The sequence below is a fragment of the Chlorocebus sabaeus genome, chromosome 16 (assembly GCF_047675955.1).
Source record: "Chlorocebus sabaeus isolate Y175 chromosome 16, mChlSab1.0.hap1, whole genome shotgun sequence".
Classification (NCBI taxonomy): Eukaryota; Metazoa; Chordata; class Mammalia; order Primates; family Cercopithecidae; genus Chlorocebus; species Chlorocebus sabaeus.
Genome location: NC_132919.1, coordinates 18,792,182 through 18,810,480, shown reverse-complemented (window position 1 = coordinate 18,810,480; position 18,299 = coordinate 18,792,182). Strand labels below are relative to the sequence as shown.

The window sequence follows — 18,299 nt, the reverse complement described above, 5'->3', positions numbered from 1 at the left end:
AACCAGAAGAGGTCTCTAAGCCCCTTATGTACTAACATTATATATAGTACACTTTTGTTATGTTTATTTTATTTTTTGAGACAGAGTCTCGCTCTGTCCCCCAGGCTGGAGTGCAGTGGTGCGATCTCAGCTCACTGCAGCCTCCGCCTCCTGGGTTCGAGGGATTCTCCTGCCTCAGCCTCTCAAGTAACTGGGATTACAAGCGTGCATCATCACGCCTGGCTAATTTTTGTATTTTTAGTAGAGACAGGGTTTCACCATGTTGGCTAGGCTGGTCTCGAACTCCTGACTTCAAGTAATCCACCGGCCTTGGCTTTCCAAAGTGCTGGGATTACAGGCGTGAGCTCTGTTACATTTGTTATACTTCAGTTATAAGTTCTCCTTTCTCCCTCCCTCTTCTCTCTCTCTCTCTCTCTCTCTCTCTTTCTCTTTCTCTCTCTCTCCAGGCTGGTCTCAAACTCCCGACCTCAAGTGATCCTGCCTCAGCCTCCCAAAGTGCTGAGACTACATGTATGAGCCACCACGACTGTTACACGTTACAAGTTCTTTTAAAATGTGTTTACTGCAATAAACAGAGTCAAGAGCAGATCACTATCTTGCCCTCTCACATGTGACATTTTCTTTTTGATCCAGGCAGCACATCACCATATTTCAAATTAAGCAATGAAAGTTAAATTAAAATGGCAACTATCGGCCAGGCACAGTGGCTCATACCTATAATCTCAGCACTGTGGGAGGCTGAGGCAGGACGATCACCTGAACCTAGAAGTTCAAGACTAGCCTGGGCAACACTAAAATATTGTCTCTACAAAAAATACAATTAGCCAGGCCTGTAACCCCAGCTACTCAGGAGGCTGAGGTGGGAAGATCCCCTGAGCCCAGGAAGTCAAGGCTACAGTGAGCCATGGTCACACCACTGCACTCCAGCCTGGGTGACAGAGTGAGATCCTGTCTCAAAAAAAAAAAAAAAAAAAAGCAACTATTTACAATAGTCAACCGACGTGGAAACAACCCAAGTGTCCACCACTAAATAAATAAATTGTGGTATATCCATACAATGGAATACAATTTGGTCATAAAAAGGAATGAAGTTTGGATCCATGCTACAACATGGATGAACTTGGAAAACATGCTAGGTGAAAGAAGCCAATACAAAAAGCCAGATATTGTATAACTGCATTTATATGAAATGTCCAGAATAGGCAAACCCCATATAGACAGAAAGTAGGTTAACGGATACCAGCGGCTGGGGAAATTGAGGAGCAACTACCTAATGAGTGTGGATTTTCTTTTGGAATGATGAAAAAGTTCTGAAACTAGATTGTGGCACAACACTATAAATGTACCATATGCCACAGAACTGTTCACTTTTAAATCCTTAGCATGGTGACTGGGTGTGGTGGCTCATGCCTCTTGCACTCAGGAGTTCAAGACCAGTCTGGAGCTAGGCAACATGGTGAAACCCCATCTCTACAAAAAATACAAAAAATTAGCCGGCGATGGTGACACGCACCTGTGGCCCCAGCTGCTCAGGAGGCTGAGGTGGGAGGATGGCTTGAGCCCAGGAGGTGGAGGTTGCAGTGAACTGAGATCACGCCACTATACTCCAGCCTGGGCGCCAAAGCAAGACCCTGTCTCAGTCAATCAATCAAGATTTTGTGTGAATATAATCATTATTCCACAACTAAAAAAAATCAGCTTCAAACACAGAAATACGAAAATCAGAATTAGGAGGACTGGTGGTCAGTCTTCACTTAAAAATAAGTTTATAAAGAGTCCATTATCTGTTAGAGATAGATATTGAAGCATTTGCCAATAAAGTGAAGACTGGGATTTGCTTTAAAATCATCTAAGGTGCGGGAGCCTAGAATTAACTGTTGAAGCTAAGTGATGGGAGTTCACCAAATCATTCTACTTTTCTGTTTGAAATCCTCCATCATGAAATGTTTCATTTTGCTTTTAAGTAAGTTTCCAAAGATCTTTATCATGTTAATATACTCTGTAGATAAAAGGACAGGCTGCCCTTAAGCTGTTAAACTCTGGTGGCTCAACCAGGTATGCTCCACCCTGAGCCCAACAGTGCAGACTCATTCAATGCAAGCCCCTTCAAAGAAGGCAAATAAAATGCCCCTCAGAAAATAATCAGAGCCCCAGTTCAGACCACCAAGCAGCAGTGCAGAGAACTGTGTGGCCTAGTCTGTCTCACATTAGGTATCCCTAACGTGAAAATCCAAAATCCAAAATGTTCCAAAATCAGAAACTTCTTAAGCAACAACATGATGCCTCAAGTGGAAAACTCCACACCTGACTTCATGCAACAGGTCACCATCAAAATGCAGTCAAATCTTTGTTTTGTACACAAACTTACTTAAAATATTATATAAAATTATCTTCAAGCTATATGTGTAAGGTATACACAAAACATAAACGAATTTCACGTTTAGACTTGAGTTCCATCCCCAAGATATCTCATTATACATATGCAAACACTCCAAAATCCAAAAAAATCTAGTATCTAAAACATTTCTAGTCCCAAGCAGTTCAGACAAGCGATCCTCAACCTGTGTGATATCCAAGCCTCCAAGTTGCCTGCTCCAAACTCAACTATCTGGCCAGGTGCAGTGGCTCACACCTGTAATCCCAGCACTTTAGGAGGCCAAGGCAGGCAGATCACCTGAGGTGAGGAGTTTGAAACCAGCCTGGCCAATATGGTAAAACCCCGTCTCTACTAAAAATACAAAAATTAGCCAGAAGTGGTGGCGTACACCTCTAATCCTAGCTATTCAGGAGGCTGAGGCAAGATGATCGCTTGAACCCAGGAGGCGGAGGTTGCAGTGAGCTGAGATTATACCACTGTTACTTCTCAAAAAAAAAAAATTCAACTACAAGCTGGGGGTCCAAGTGATGTCTGCAAACTCAGGGATATTCCACTGAAATACTTTTAACAGAGCCCCACAAACAACCCCACCTAACACACAATGCAAACAGAGCTCACCTCCAGGCTTGGGGGCTGAAGGAAGCAAGATCCTGCCTCTCCAGATGCAGTAAGAAGCTGACATGTGATTGCCTACCCATTTGTTTCCCCTATCTCTCTTCTAGAGCTAGAGGCAGGACAGGAGTCCCCATGGCATTTCCAACGTCTAGGAGAGTGCAAGGCACACAGATGTTCAACTACATGCTTGTTGTGTGATTCTGGTTTTTAACGGGTACTGCTCTAAAGGTACATTATAAAGACTTGATTTTCACCAACACCAATGCAAGACATAAAAGGGAAGGCATCAGAATGTACTAGTGCTGGGTGCCAGAAAAGGAGGGGAAAAGAGACAAGGAATCATGGCACAAACAATCCCACCTAAAATAGCACCAGAGATGCTGCGGAATGTAGAGCCCTGGGTCAGAGAGAGAAGGGCACAGAGAGGAGGAGGGACAGTGTGTGCCAGGCAGAGCCAGAAGAGGCTTCAGGGAAAGGGTATAGAGGCAGCGAGGGGGGAGGGGCAGAGGGGCAAGGAACAGGGCATGAACAGAGAGGCAGACAAATCCAGCCACCCTGCATTGGGGATTCTGCCCTGACTAGACTCTGTGTAAGCCCCTGTATGCCCAGAGCAGGGACCAGACAACCAGGGGAAATGAGCAGGCACCATGGGGAGGGTGGAGGTCTGTGGAGAACTGGCACCCGCAAGCCCCAACTAGAGATGGCGCCGACACTGGCTCTGACCCACTGTTGCCAGGCAACAGTACAGGCCCCAGGCTGCCAAGTGTTCTGATTTGTCAATGAAGCTGCAAGACTGGGAGGCTATGTAAGATCTCCTGATTTTAATGTTGGCAACTATGACCAGCAAATAGTGGCCTTCCAAAGATAACCACATCTTAATCCCAGAACCTGTGAATATGTTAGGTTTTGTGGCAAAGGAGAATTAAGGTAGCAGTTAGAATTTAAGTTTCTAGGCAAAGCACGGTGGTTCACGCCTGTAATCCCAGCACTTTGGGAGGCTGAGACAGGTGGATCACTTGAGGTTAGGAGTCGGAGACCAGCCTGGCCATCATGGTGAAACCCCATTTTCTATTAAAAAATACAAAAATTAGCTGGGCATGGTGCTGCACACCTGTAATCCCAGCTACTCGGGGGGGCTGAGGCAGGAGAATCCCTTCAACCTGGGAGGCGGAGGTTGCAGTGTGCCAAGATGGCGCCACCGCACCCCAGACTAGGTGACAGAGCAAGACTCCATCACAAAAAAAAAAAAAAAAGAATTTAAGTTTCTAATCAGCTGATTTTAAAACACAGCATCCTGGATTATTCAGTGTGCCCAATGTAATCACAAGGATCCTTAAAAGTGGAAGTGGGAGGCAGAAGAGTCAGGGTCAGAGAAAAACCACGTGGGAAAGAGTGAAAAACCAAATTTGGCTTTAAAGATAGAAGGAGCATGAGCCAAGGAACACAGAAGGCCTCAAGAAGCTGGAAAGGCAGGGAAACGGGTTCCCCCCAACAGCCTCCAGCAGGAACCAGTCCTAACTACACCATGACCTCAGCCCATTAAGACCTGCGTTGGACTTCCTGCCTATACAACTGTATTATTTTAAGTCACCGCATTTGTGGCAATTTGTCACAGCAGCCATATGAAACTGACAGAGCAACCAATTTTAATGTTTAGAAAGGCACAAACAAAACAGATCTGCGAGCACAATCCACCCAAGGACCACTTTTCTAGTCCAGACTGAGCAGAGTCAAGGCGAGGACCATTTCCTGGGTACCCAGAGCCTAGCACACAGCAGCTCTCTGACATTCATCCCAAGTTAACGCAAGGTCCCTTACCTTTACCACATGGTCATAAAATTATCCAGGGATTTCTGGAAAACAGAGCTGCTTAACTAAAAGTTCTATTCCTAAGGGACTGTTTAATCACATATATGTTACCCAGAGGCCTTGAGAAACTGGTCTGGAGTAGAGGAGGGAACAGGAACACTTTTCATCTCCATTCATCTCATTGCAAATAGAAAAAAGTGAGGGCTCTTCAGGTCCTCTGGAAGAAACCTCTAATCTCTCCCTCCCAGCCACCCTCGGGGTACCAGTTTGCTCACTGCAGCTCCAGATAACTTTGGTTGTTCTTCAACGGCAGAGGAACACTTCTCAAGGGGACTCTTTTTAGCTCCCCACTGTCACCAGCACAGAGGTGCTCTGATTAGAGGTGCGGTGCAAGTCCCACAGTCCTGCCCACTCACCGCCAAAAGGCTATGTCAAAACCACAGCCCATGAGTCAAACCTCACCAAGCTCTCGTCTGTCCTGCCTGGAGAGTCTGGTCAGCAGGCAGCTAGGCCTCTGCCACATGTCCAGCTTTTCCTCCTCCACACCCTCCTTGCTCAGCTCAAGCCTCTGCATAATGCAGCTCCCTCAGCCAGGGATCCTCTCATCTCTGTCCCTGAGAACTCCCACTTTTCCTTCAAGACTCGACTTACATACTATTTCCTCGAAGCCTTCTCTGGTTTCCAGGTTCCATTCTAATGTTTGACACCACTTTCTAAACTTCCCTCCCCCAGCTATCTCCCAAAACTAATATTACTTGTTACTGAGGCAAAAGCCACCATCTGCAGACCAAAAACTATTTTGAAATGTAAGAGGAACTTAAATTTTATTCACTCATGCGTTCCCAGCCAACAGCACATAATACATATGTGCTCAATAAGCATTAAGAATAAATGAAGTGAACTATAAACTCATTTGACTGAAATATCATATATTACAATGACACTGTGACATGCATTAACTGTACCATCTAAAATCTCACTTCTAGACTTTGAATAAAGTGAATCTATCTAAATTAGTAACTCTACATTACAACTATCTTTAATAAAATTAAAGAAATGTCATTTAAAATTTTACATGTACCATCTGCTGCAGTCATTACAATTTAGGGTGTGGGGAGGAACTTGGCTAGCAAGTTTGAGAGAACAGATAAGAACCTGCTGTGCCTGCTCTGTGGCTAAAATGCAGGTTGAAAGGAGGCTTGCCAAATAGGTGGATCACAGTCTCTTCTGCCCGTCCCCTGTTTAAACTTTCTGCTAAGCTGTCCTTTTCCAAGGTAGCTTAGAGACGTATTTTAGCCAGGGTGATCATTTCTGCCAGTTCCTCTCCAGCCCTGATTCCACCAGTCCATCCACAGTCATTCTACAATTGCTCAGGAACCCAGTCCCCACACCACATTACTTCAAAGGCTTCTTCTGGCTCCAGTTTTCCCCTTCCAATCCCTGACACTCCCAGCAGCTCCTCCGAGCACACAGCTCAGCTTCTCCACCCACACAGACTATGAGAATTATCTGGGGGCACTTCGAAAAATTACTGGTTCCCCTCTGATTAGTCTGGGGTGGGGCCCCATCATGGGCATTTTTCTAGCTTTCCAGGCCACATGATTTGCAGGCTCCCGGGGTGTCGAATCCAAACTTCCAAGCCAGCACCGAGGCCCCCTTTACTCCCTAAACACAACTCAACTCTGGCCTCTCTTCACTCTCCATCTCTAGAACTGCTATCTAGCCCGTCTTAGGAAGCCAGTCTGAGCCAGGCCCCGACCCACAGAGATTACTCTACAGGGCCCCCTTCTCAAACACTTGAGGTGGCACCTACTCCTCAAGACCTACCCTGCTCTCTACTACCCAGAAAACCAAACCCCAAGGCTGCTGCCTCATCAGAGCCAGTGGCCATCTGGCCACCTGGGAGCTCACTGCTCCCAGCAGACATCCACCCAGCGCCAGCAGCAGGAGTCTGCACACACTCAAGGCACCTACCCCATCCCATCTCAAGCTTTAACTCCTGCCGTTCCTGCGATCCAAAATACTTTCCCATCTGCCTTCCATTTAGGGATACTATTCCTTGTTCTTCAAGGTCCAGCTCAAATCCTACCTGCTCCTGATGCCTTCCCTGACTCTTCTAAATTTTTTCTCCATTCTTGACCCTCTGACAAAGAATCAAAATCATGGCTCAACAAACTGCTAGCTTCTGTCTCACAGATATTAACTTTGTCTTCTCAATTAGACTAAGTTCTTGGTGGCATTTCATTTATAACCATTATTTACCTCTAGATCACGTGTTCCGTATTTTTCCGGTTGACACTGGCCTCAGTCATGAAACTGTCCTTGAAATGCCCATACGTCTACATCTCCCAGTTGCTTCTCATAAAGTGACATACAAATTCTTTCCCCAATCAGATGTTTCCCAAATTTTGTCATCCATAGTATAGTCATTATATCCCAGGACAGCTCTGAGTATCAAAAAGGCACACAGGGGCCCGGTGGCTCATGCCTGTAATCCCAGCACTTTGGAAAGCTGAGGCGGGCAGATCACGAGGTCAGGAGATCGAGACCATCCTGGCTAACACGGTGAAACCCCGCCTCTACCATAAATACAAAAAGAAATTAGCCAGGCGTGGTGGCGGGCACCTGTAGTCCCAGCTACTCAGGAGGCTGAGGCAGGAGAATGGTGTGAACCCGGGGGCAGAGCTTGCAGTGGCCAAGATGGCGTCACTGCACTCCAGCCTGGATGACAGAGCGAGACTCTGTCTCAAAAAAAAAAAAAAAGGCCGGGCGCAGTGGCTCAAGCCTGTAATCCCAGCACTTTGGGAGGCCGAGACGGGCGGATCACGAGGTCATGAGATCGAGACCATCCTGGCTAAGCCAGTGAAACCCCGTCTCTACTAAAAAATACAAAAAAAAACTAGCCGGGCATGGTGGCGGGCGCCTGTAGTCCCAGCTACTCGGGAGGCTGAGGCAGAAGAATGGCGTGAACCCAGGAGGCGGAGCTTGCAGTGAGCCGAGATCCGGCCACTGCACTCCAACCTGGGCAACAGAGCCAGACTCCATCTCAAAAAAAAAAAGCACACAAGGAGGACTTGCTTTCAGGGAAAAAAAAAACAAAAACTGAATGTGTCCCTTTACTGCTAGGACTTTTTTTTTTTTGGAGGCGGGGGAAGGGGTCTTTTAATACAACTTATTGCTTACATTGATTTATTCACCTCAGAGTCTTAAAGAGTTCACAAAACACACTCAAGTCCAAGCCTCCAGGGCCTCCCACAAGTGCAGGGCAGGCACCAACACATAGCTGTTTACCATTCCTTGGCTGGGGAGCTGCGAGCAGTGCTCAAACCTTGGGAAAGTGCTCACACCCCAGTCTCCCCAGGACATTTTAAGACCAGAGAGAAAATTACTCATTGGCTAGAACCCAGGTGTTAATTGCCTACTGGGGAAGGAGATACTTCACATGGAATTTTTTTTTTTTTTTTTTTTTTTGAGACAGTCTCTCTCTGTCGCCAGGCTGGAGTACAGTGGCACAATCTCAGCTTACTGCAACCTCCGCCTCCAGGTTCAAGCGATCCTCCTTCCTCAGCCTTTCGAGTAGCTGGGACAACAGGCGTGTGCCACCACACCCGGCTAATTTTTGTATTTTTAGTAGAGACGGGGTTTCATCACATTGGCCAGAATGGTCTTGATCTCTTGACCTCTTAATTCACCTGCCTCAGCTTCCCAAAGTGCTGGGATTACAGGCATGAGCCACGATGCCCAGCCACAGGTAATTTTTTTTTTTTTTTTTTTTTTTTGTGAGACGGGGTCTCGCTCTGTCGCCCAGGCTGGAGTGCAGTGGCCGGATCTCAGCTTACTGCAAGCTCCACTTCCCGGGTTCACACCATTCTCCTGCCTCAGCCTCCCGAGTAGCTGGGACTACAGACGCCCACCACCTAGCCCAGCTAGTTTTTTGTATTTTCTAGTAGAGACGGGGTTTCACCGTGTTAGCCAGGATGGTCTCAATCTCCTGACCTGGTGATCGGCCTGTCTCGGCCTCCCAAAGTGCTGGGATTACAGGCTTGAGCCACCACGCCCGGTGTAATTTTTTAAGACTACCAAATTCCAGCTGGGTACGGTAGCTCATGCCTGTAATCCCAGCACTTTGGGAGGCCGAGGCTGGCGGATCACCTGAGGTCAGCGGTTCGAGACCAGCCTGGCCAACATGGTAAAACCCCATCTCTACTAAAAATACAAAATCATTAGCCAGGCGTGGTGGCATGTGCCTGTAGTTCCAGCTACTCAGGAGGCTGAGACAGGAGAATCGCTTGTGCCCAGCAGATGGAGGTTGCAGTGAGCCGAGATAGCGCCACTACACTCAAGCTTGGGCGACAAGAGCGAAACTCCATCTTAAAAAAAAAAAGGAGAGATCAAGACCATCCTGGCCAACATGGTGAAACCCTGTCTGTACTAAAACTACAAAAATTTGCTGGGTGTGGTGGCACATGCCTGTAGTCCCAGCTACTCAGGAGGCTGAGGCAGGAGGATTGCTTAAACCTGGGAGGCGGAGGTTGCAGTGAGCTGAGATACCGCCACTGCACTCCAGCCTGGCGACAGAGATTCCAACTAAAAAAAACGACTATCCAATTCCATATGAATTTGACCCCCTTTTAACAAAATAGCGTTAATAGAGGGTTTTCAGTCCTTAGCACCCACACCAGTGTGCAGAACTGCAGGATCACAAAGTAAAATCTCCCCTTTGCTCAAAGAGCAATTTGGCCAATTATTTTAACACAGCTCTGCAAACACAAAAACCCTTACCAGCCCACACAGACTTCCTTGGGGTCAAGCCAGCTAGGGTAGCCCTAGGTCCCTGTTGTACACATCCAGGCAGCTTAGGGTCACATGACAGAGAGGTAAGCTGTTGTCATAGAAACAACTTCATAAAGCTCCAAAATCAGACAGGCGTGGGACTGAATTCAGGTCCAGCCAGCCACTGGCCAGGTGCCCATGACCAACCTTGACTCTTCCGAGCCTCAGCTTGCTTAGCCTACCTCTTGGGGCTGTTGTAAGGGTACAGTGAGGTAATGGGCACACCTGGCACAGCTGCAAATGAGGTCGTGGAAATAAAGCAGTTCTGAGTTTGACACAGGTGGGGCACTTACTAGCTGTATGGCCTGGGGCAGGTTACTGAACCCCTCTTAGCTTTTTAAAATGCAAAATAAGAAATGGTGATAGGGCTTGCAGGACCATGAAAATTAAACACAGCACATAAAATTAGTAACATAAGGCCTGGCACACAGGAAATATTCAAAAACCATCAGAGCTCACACACACGTCCCTGCACATTCGGTCTTGACGGACAAGTTGTTTAATTAGCAATGAAGAAAAAAATTCGAACTGTAAACATGAAAGAATATTAAATATGAATTGCTGTAGGGAGGAGAAGCAACTTCCATTAACACAGTGGTCCATCCCAAGTGGCCCTGTGGGAATTGAGGACCCAACAACATTACTCCCTCAACCTTTCCAAGTTACAATTCTTTTTTTTTTTTTTTTTTTTTTTTTGAGAAAAGTCACACTCCCTCACACAGGCTAGAGTCTAGTGGCATAATCTCAGCTCGCTGCAACCTCCGCCTCCCAGGTTCAATCAATTCTCGTGCCTCAGCCTCCCAAGTAGTTGGGACTACAGGCCCACACCACCACATCTGGTTCATTTTTGTATTTTTCGTAGAGATGGGGTTTCGCCATGTTGGCCATACTGGTCTCCAACTCCTGGTCTCAAGTGATCCACCAGCCTCAGCCTCCCAAAGTGCTGGGATTACAAGCATGAGCCACCACACCCAGCCCCCAAGTTACAATTCTAAAAGGCCTAGACAGCAAACTTCTTGCGTGATGTGTGAGAACGATGAACCTGCTTTTTCAACAGAATCCAAGATTTACAGCCTTTTTTAAAGGACAATGACATCTTCTGTCCCCTTCATTAAGGAAAGCACCTCAATTAACCCAATAGTGATAATCCCTGTGACCACAGTCCAACTTACAATTATAAGAGAATGAAGTGAAAACACTCTCTGAGAACGCACATTTCCTTTCCAAATGTCATGTCATCCACCATCTTCAGAGCAATATTTTAGAAACATTTCAGTGTCATTTTTTAGTTCCTACTGCACAGCCAGCAGGTGCTAGACATCTTACACACCTTCTCATTCAGTCCTGTGGGCCAAGGTTCCCAAATTTGGTCCCTAGACCGGCAGCATCAGTAGCACTTGGAAGCCGGCTAAAAATACACATTCTCAGGCCGGGCGCGGTGGCTCAAGCCTGTAATCCCAGCACTTTGGGAGGCCGAGACGGGCGGATCACGAGGTCAGGAGATCGAGACCATCCTGGCTAACACGGTGAAACCCTGTCTCTACTAAAAAGTACAAAAAACTAGCCGGGCGAGGTGGCGGGCGCCTGTAGTCCCAGCTACTCGGGAGGCTGAGGCAGGAGAATGGCGTAAACCCAGGAGGCGGAGCTTGCAGTGAGCTGAGATCCGGCCACTGCGCTCCAGCCAGGGCGACAGAGCGACACTCTATCTCAAAAAAAAAAAAAAAAAAAAAAAACACATTCTCTGCCAGGCACGGTGGCTCACACCTGTAATACCAGCACTTTGGGAGGCCGACAGGCAGATCACTTGAGGTCAGGAGTTTGAGACTAGTCTGGCCAACATGGTAAAACCCCATCTCTACTAAAAATACAAAAAATTAGCCGGGCGTGGTGGCGGCAGCCTGTAGTCCCAGCTACTCGGGAGGCTGAGGCAGGAGAATGGCATGAACCCGGAAGGCGGAGCTTGGAATGAGCTGAGATTGCGCCACTGCACTCCAGCCTGGGAGACAGCGAGACTCCGTCTCAAAAAAAAAAAAAATTAGCTGGGCATGGTGGCATGCGCCTGTAATCCCAGCTACTCAGGAAGCTGAGGCAGAAAAATCGCCTTAACCTGGGAGGTGGAGGTTGCAGTGAACCAAGATTGTGCCACTGCACTCCAGCCTGGTCAATAGAACAAGACTCTATCTTTTAAAAAAAAAAAAAAGGCCCATTCTCAGGCCTCCCCTCCCTAGTGAGAAACAATGGGGTGGAGTCCCGGCCACATGTTCAGCAAGCCCTCTGGGTGCTTCTGCTGCACACTGGAGTTTGAGAAAAAAGGCTAGTCTATTCCATGAAGTAGTGATTATCAGCCCCCCTTTGGAGATGAGGAAACCAAAGCTCAGCGATTAAAGTGCCCAAAGCCACCCAGCCAGGAGGCCCATAAGTACCCACACCTCATTCCAAAGCTATCTGCCACATGGCCTTTGAAGCCAAATTAACTGTACCACTTGGTGTTCTCAGCTATTGAGCTGCTGCAACGTGCAACTACCTAAGAGGGTCGGGACCCAGAGGAAGAAGCCTGCACTCAGAAGTGATTAATTATAAATGCTTTTAAATCCACATCATCCATTAGCCCTAAATGATCAGCCATCCCCCAGGATGAGCCTACTTTTCCCTGTTCTATGTATCAGCAGGGTTACCATGAAGAGAAGATGGGGAGTTCCTCTATTTACAGCCCTTTGCACGTCTAATTCCTTATATTGCTTTGAACAGAAAGAGAATTAAGATATCTGTTCTGTCTCTAGAGGTCCTGAAAGTGAAGCACACTCTGACTAGACCAGGACCAAGAGGAAACTGAATCAGGAAAAGGACTTTCTGTGCCCAGGAACAAAGCAGGCTCCAGCACCTAGGTACTAGGGGAATGAGTCACAGAAAGAATCCAATGCATGGATAGGGAGCATTTTAACAATGCTGCAGATCTGGTTCAAAAGAAGGTAGGTTTTTTGTTTTTGTTTTTTGACACACAGTCTTGCTCTGTTACCCAGGCTGGAGGTTCACTGCAACCTCCCCTTCCCAGTTGAAGTGAGTTTCCTGCCTCAGCCTCCTGAGTAGCTGGGACGACAGGTGCATGCCACTATGCCCGACTAATTTTTGCATTTTTTGGGTTGACACAGGGCTTTGCCACACTGGCTAGGGTGGTCTCAAAAACTCTAGGCCTCAAGTGATCCGCCCACCTCAGCCTCCCAAAATGCTGGGATTACAGGCATGAGCCGTGGTTGGCCTAGGCTTTTTTTCTTTTTTAATCAAACACTGAATCTAGTGTCTCTCAGCTAAAATAAAACGATCCATTAATTACTGACATTCAAACCACAGTGTTTTCAAAGGTTCTAAGGTTAGGAAAGACCCAGAAATCTCGTTATTCACAATTCCCAACCTTCTAAATAAACTTGGTGGTGAGTTTCACACAACAAATTTATGCTGTAATTTAAATGAATACCTATTATTTTGTGGGGCCTTCTACAGGGGCCAGTGGAGCAGAAGGGAACCAAGCCTGGGAATTACACAGATTCACTCTGAATCCTGGCTGTGCCAGTTCCTCACAGCTTACTTAACCTCTCTGGGCCTCAGTTTTTCTACTCACAAATGGGTGGTAATCCCTATGTTAAGTGTTGATGTGAAATTATGGTGGTTTAAAAAAAAAGCTGCTGAAACGGCTTTCAACATATGCTTATTTCACTGTATTTGTTTTTCTAAGTTTCTATTTTTAGTTAACTTGAATGAACTAATTAAGCCATAAAGTTCCATTGATGAACTTATCAGAAAGTTTGTCAATTTTTTTTGAGACAGAGTCTTGCTCTATCACCAAGCTGGAGTGCAGTGGCACGATCTCGGCTCACTGCAACCTCCGCCTCCCAGGTTCAAGCGATTATCCTGCCTGAGCCTCCTGAGTAGCTGGGACTACAAGCATGTGTCACCACGCCCGGCTAATTTTTGTATTTTTAGTAGAGATGGGGTTTCACCATGTTGGCCAGAATGGTCTGGATTCCTTGACCTCAGGGTGATCCACCTGCCTCAGCCTCCTAAAGTGCTGGAATTACAGGCGTGAGCCACCATGCCCGGCAAGTTGGTCAATTTTCAAAAACCCAACAGATGAACATAAACATTCTTTTCCCAATGCATCTGACAAAAAATAAATGTGCTCTTCCCATCCTCAACCACCTTAATCATATCACCCCACCTCCCTCAGTCCACTGTTAACTTGCAGTGTGTCTCTTCATCACCGTGAGACCTGGTCCTCGAAGTCGGTAACAGTTATAATAATATTTTTTTCTTTTTAAAAAAGAAAAGAACAGTTATAATAATATATTATTATAATAACAGTTATAATAACATACAACAGATCTGTTCAAATCATTTACTGGCTGTGCGACCTCAAGCATATACCTTAAACTCCCTAGGCCTCAGTTTCCTCACCTGCAGATGAGGTGGATAAACCTATGCAACTGACACACAATTGCTGGACCAACAGTAGTGATTTCAACAACTGTGCGACAGAACAGTAGAGCCTGCAGTAACCGAGCCATAAAAATGTGCTCCCCTACCTCGAGGAATACTGATGACAGACTTTTACTGAGCACCTACTATCTATCAGAGACTGAGCCTGGTACTGGAGAAGTAAAGACAAGGTGACCACTGGCCTCCAAGATGTCACAGTGTCACAAGAGCCCCAGATATATGGACAATGTCATGTTAAGTGCATCAACAGACTGTGTGGGGTGGTGAAGGTAGGACATCGGAGAAAAACGGGCCAAACATCGGGGAGCTAGCAGGCAAAGTATTCACAGAAGAGGTCTGTTTACACCGAATATGTGAGTCAAAAGTTCAGCAGACAAAAAGGGATACAAACTACATAATTCCTCCTATCTTTTCCAGCCTCAACTTCCCCTAATCCAAGGCCAGCCATGGTGGCTGATGCCTGTAATCCCAGCACTTTGGGAGGACAAGAAAGGTGGATCATTTGAAGTCAGGAGTTCAAGATGAGCCTGACCAGCATGGCAAAACCCCATCTATACTAAAAATACAAAAATTAGCCGGGCATGGTGGCACACACCTGTAGTCCCAGCTACTCGGGAGGCTGAGGCAGGAGAATCGCTTGAACCCGGGAGGCAGAGGTTTGCAGTGAGCTGAGACTGCGCCACTGTCTGGGTAACAGGGTGAGACTCCGTCTCAAAAAAAAAAAAAAAAATTCCCCAAATCCAACCCTCTGACTTCTCCAAGTCTCAGGGTCACCAGGTATACATGCCATAAAATGACAAAAATTGTGGTCCTTCACATCCTATAAGCCAGACAGAAAGGTTATGGGGAACAGTGAGAACTGCCAGAAAACTTAGAAAATTTTAATGCACTTTCCAAAAGTATGACAAGGACAATTCCATGCATAAAAATCTCTTAGTACTTCAGTTCACAACTGAAAGTTGCCGCTCCTCCTAATTAAAGTTAAAAAAAAAAAAAAAAGAAGTCCCAAAACTTTTCAACTTTTGCAGGACTCTTATCAGAACCCCAATTCTTGGGAAATATTCCACTCATTATGGAAGAGGGTTAGCGATACAGAGAATTTCTACAAAGGTTGGGTCATTTTTCAAGGCTGCATACACGAAGCTAGATATTATCACTTGAAAGTTTTACATTTCTTTACACCTCGAGTGCTTGGCCCAACACACACTGCTGGAAGAGTTTTCCACAGAGCTCTCCATCTGGCCAGCTCAGGCTTCAGAGAGGCAAAAAGCCTCTGTAAACCACGGGAACTTAGTACATCCCACAAGACAATCCCAACTGGCTCCTGGTCCAGGGACTTGTGGGACGCAGTCCTGAATCATGCCTTAGAGTAACTTACACTTTACCAAAATCTTTAATAATCACTATCTCATTCCATGCTTACAAAAGAATAGCCCACTGAGACTGGTAAAGATGACTAGCCCAATTTTAAAACTAGGGAAACAAGCTTTTAAAATGTAAAAGTAAAAATGCAGATAAATAAAAGATTTAGGCCGTATGAGCTAGCCCATGCCTGTAATCCCAGCACTTTGGCCAAGGTGGGCGGATCACCTGAGGTCAGGAGTTCAAGACCAGCCTGGCCAACATGGTGAAACCCCGTCTCTACTAAAAATACAAAAATTAGCTGGGCGTGGTGACTAGCGTGTGCCCGTAATCCCAGGTACGCCGGAGGCTGAGGCAGGAGAATCACTTGAACCCAGGAAGGAGAGGTTGCGGTGAGCTGAGATCTTGCCACTGCATTCTAGTCTGGGTGACAGAGTGTGACTCTGCCTCAAAAAATAAATAAAAGATTTAAAAGTCTAGGTGCGCTTCCCCAACACAATCACTTGCCCCGAAAACAAGCACCGAACAAGTACCATTCAGAAGCAAATTGTAGTCCCTTTTGATATTCATTTAAATACAGATGAAAACTTAATTATCAGTGCTAACTCAATTACTGCTGTGCCAGATTCAGATTTTGTCAGCACCTAGCAATCTGTATCTAGAACTACAAGAAGCACGTTTTCTGCCAAATCTTCATTATATTACATAATGAGAGGAAGCTGGGATTCTTAAAATTCACCTTTTCCCATCATTTTAACACCCTGTTCCAATCCGTTCTTTCACAGGGTATTTTCTGGAGGTGAAAAGGAAGAACTCATTACTTCTTATATTTTCCTGCCCACTTTCTTGTGTAAATGTTAAAAATAAAGGGGAAGGTACGGTCCTGAACATCTCCCTAAAAAAAAAAAAGTTATTAAATGTGGTAAACAGAGCCCTGGAGCCCTAGCTTCCAGTTCTGCACTGACACAGTACCACTGAGTGACCTTGGGCAAATAACTGCAGTTCTGGGCCTCAGTTTCCCTCATCTAAACCCTGATAATGGTTAAGCCCTCTCCGCTCTTAAAGCGCACATTTTAGATACGTCCCCAGGGCAGCACAACTGTGAAGGAGTCGCCCAGATGGAGTCCTCGGGCGGAGAAATGGCCTTCCACAAGCTCCTGCCGGGGGGTTCACAGGGAGCTCAAGCTGCCCCAGGCAAAGCCACTGGGCAAACTTCAGGTCGCATACAAAAACCTGTTGGCAACGACTTCTTTAGCAAAGGCCAGCCTCCCAACGCGCTCGACTCTGGGGGAGCCGCCCCATAGGGAGAGAGAGAAAGAGTCTCCTGGAAGAGGCCAGCCAGCCCCCACGCACCCATTCACCCACCCGGATCAGCCGAGCAGGACGGCCGGGCCGGGTGGGTCTCTGCCATCCCACGCGGAACAAAAGGCAGCTGGAGCCTGGCTCTTCCGCCCCCGTCCCCGCTGTTCCGTGGGGGTGGGGGCTGGGGAGTGGGGAGCTTGGTCCCCGAGGACGGAAGGGGGCCCCGCTACAGCCCCCAGTAAAGGTGAGACGGGCGGGATCCCGGACAGAGAAAATGACCCCTCCCCCGATTCCCGGAGGGCGCCCGGGCCGGGCTCTGCACGGGGGCGGGCGGGAGACCAGGCTGGGATCAGGAGGAAGGGGCGCCGGGCCCGAGGAGAGGAGGAACGTGCTCTGGTGAGGGGGGCGGGGTTGTTCCAAGATGAAGGGGGCTCCAGGATCTGAGGAGGGAGTAAGGGGCGCCCTGGACTCTGGGGACATAAAAGGAGGTGCTCAGTGATAGGGACGGGTAAGCTGGGGGAGATCCTTCCAGCGGAAAGCTGGATCCAGATGGGGAGGGGGTCATGCTCCAGTCCGTGGGGCGGGGCCTGGTTGGAAAGAAGGGAATCCCCCAGAGCCTGGCGTAGGGACCAGCGGGGCGGCAGGGGTGCATGCCCTGGCGGGGCTGGTGAGGTAAGAGAGCCTGTGCTCTGGGGGCGTCCGCGCCCTGCAGAGGGGGAGGGTCCTCGCCCTGGTGACTCGCTCTGGCCCCGGAGCCCCACGGGCTCTGGCTCACCTCTGCTCCTCTGGGCCGGCGTGGGTGCGCCGCTGCGGCCGCCGGCAGCGCTGGGGAGGCGGGAGCGACCGGAGCCCGCAGAGCCGCCGCCACCGCCGCGTCTGGCTCCGTTTGACACCCACACACCAGCCAACATGGCGGCCGGGAGGGGGCGCGCCGGACGCGTGAGCGCGCCCGCAGACCCCGCCCCCGAGCCCGCCTAGGCCCCGCCCCACGCCCGCAGGCCACGCCCCTGCGACCCCGCCAGGGCCCCGCCCTTGTGGTCCACGCGCGGCCCTCCCCTCGGCCTCCTGCGCTCCGGGACCCCACGCAGACGGCCCACCCTTCCGCAGCGTCCCACAGTCGACGTTCGCGCCCCCAAACAACCCCCAATCCCGAGCGCCACACAAGCCCTGACAAATTAATACCCGAACGCGCGCACTCTGAGCCCCCTCAGGCCCCTCCATCTGGTGCACACTCACGGCCCCCTACACTGACGGCCGGGCAGCACGCGCGGGCCCCGCCCCGTCAAGCAGAAACTCACGCTCTGGCCTGCCGGTTTCACTCAAAAATCTTGTTCAGTAGGAGAGACTGGAAGGGGGCCAGGGCCTGCCGGGAGCTGGTAGGGTTGGGTTCTTAGGCTACAAGTGTGTTCACTTTATGAAGATGCGCGGAAGTACACTTTGGATTTGTGCGCTTTTCCGTGCGTGTATTTCACGTCAATAAAATATACTCAAAAACGACTCGGAGAAGTCT

The 18,299-nt window shown here is 48.2% G+C and overlaps 1 protein-coding gene across 3 annotated transcripts in view; it reads right to left on the bottom strand.

Annotated features, from left to right (window-relative positions):
* Positions 1 to 17,730, bottom strand: part of EPN2 (epsin 2) — a 98,659-nt gene extending 80,929 nt beyond the window's left edge. For all 3 annotated transcript variants that reach the window (XM_008010595.3, XM_008010596.3, XM_008010597.3), the window contains exon 1: positions 17,565 to 17,730. Coding sequence is in view for 1 of the 3 variants with exons in the window: in XM_008010597.3 (XP_008008788.1) it covers positions 17,565 to 17,700 (136 nt within the window). In the remaining 2 variants the exon portion in view is untranslated. The remainder of the gene's footprint in view (positions 1 to 17,564) is intronic.
* Between the last annotated feature and the right edge of the window lie 569 nt (positions 17,731 to 18,299).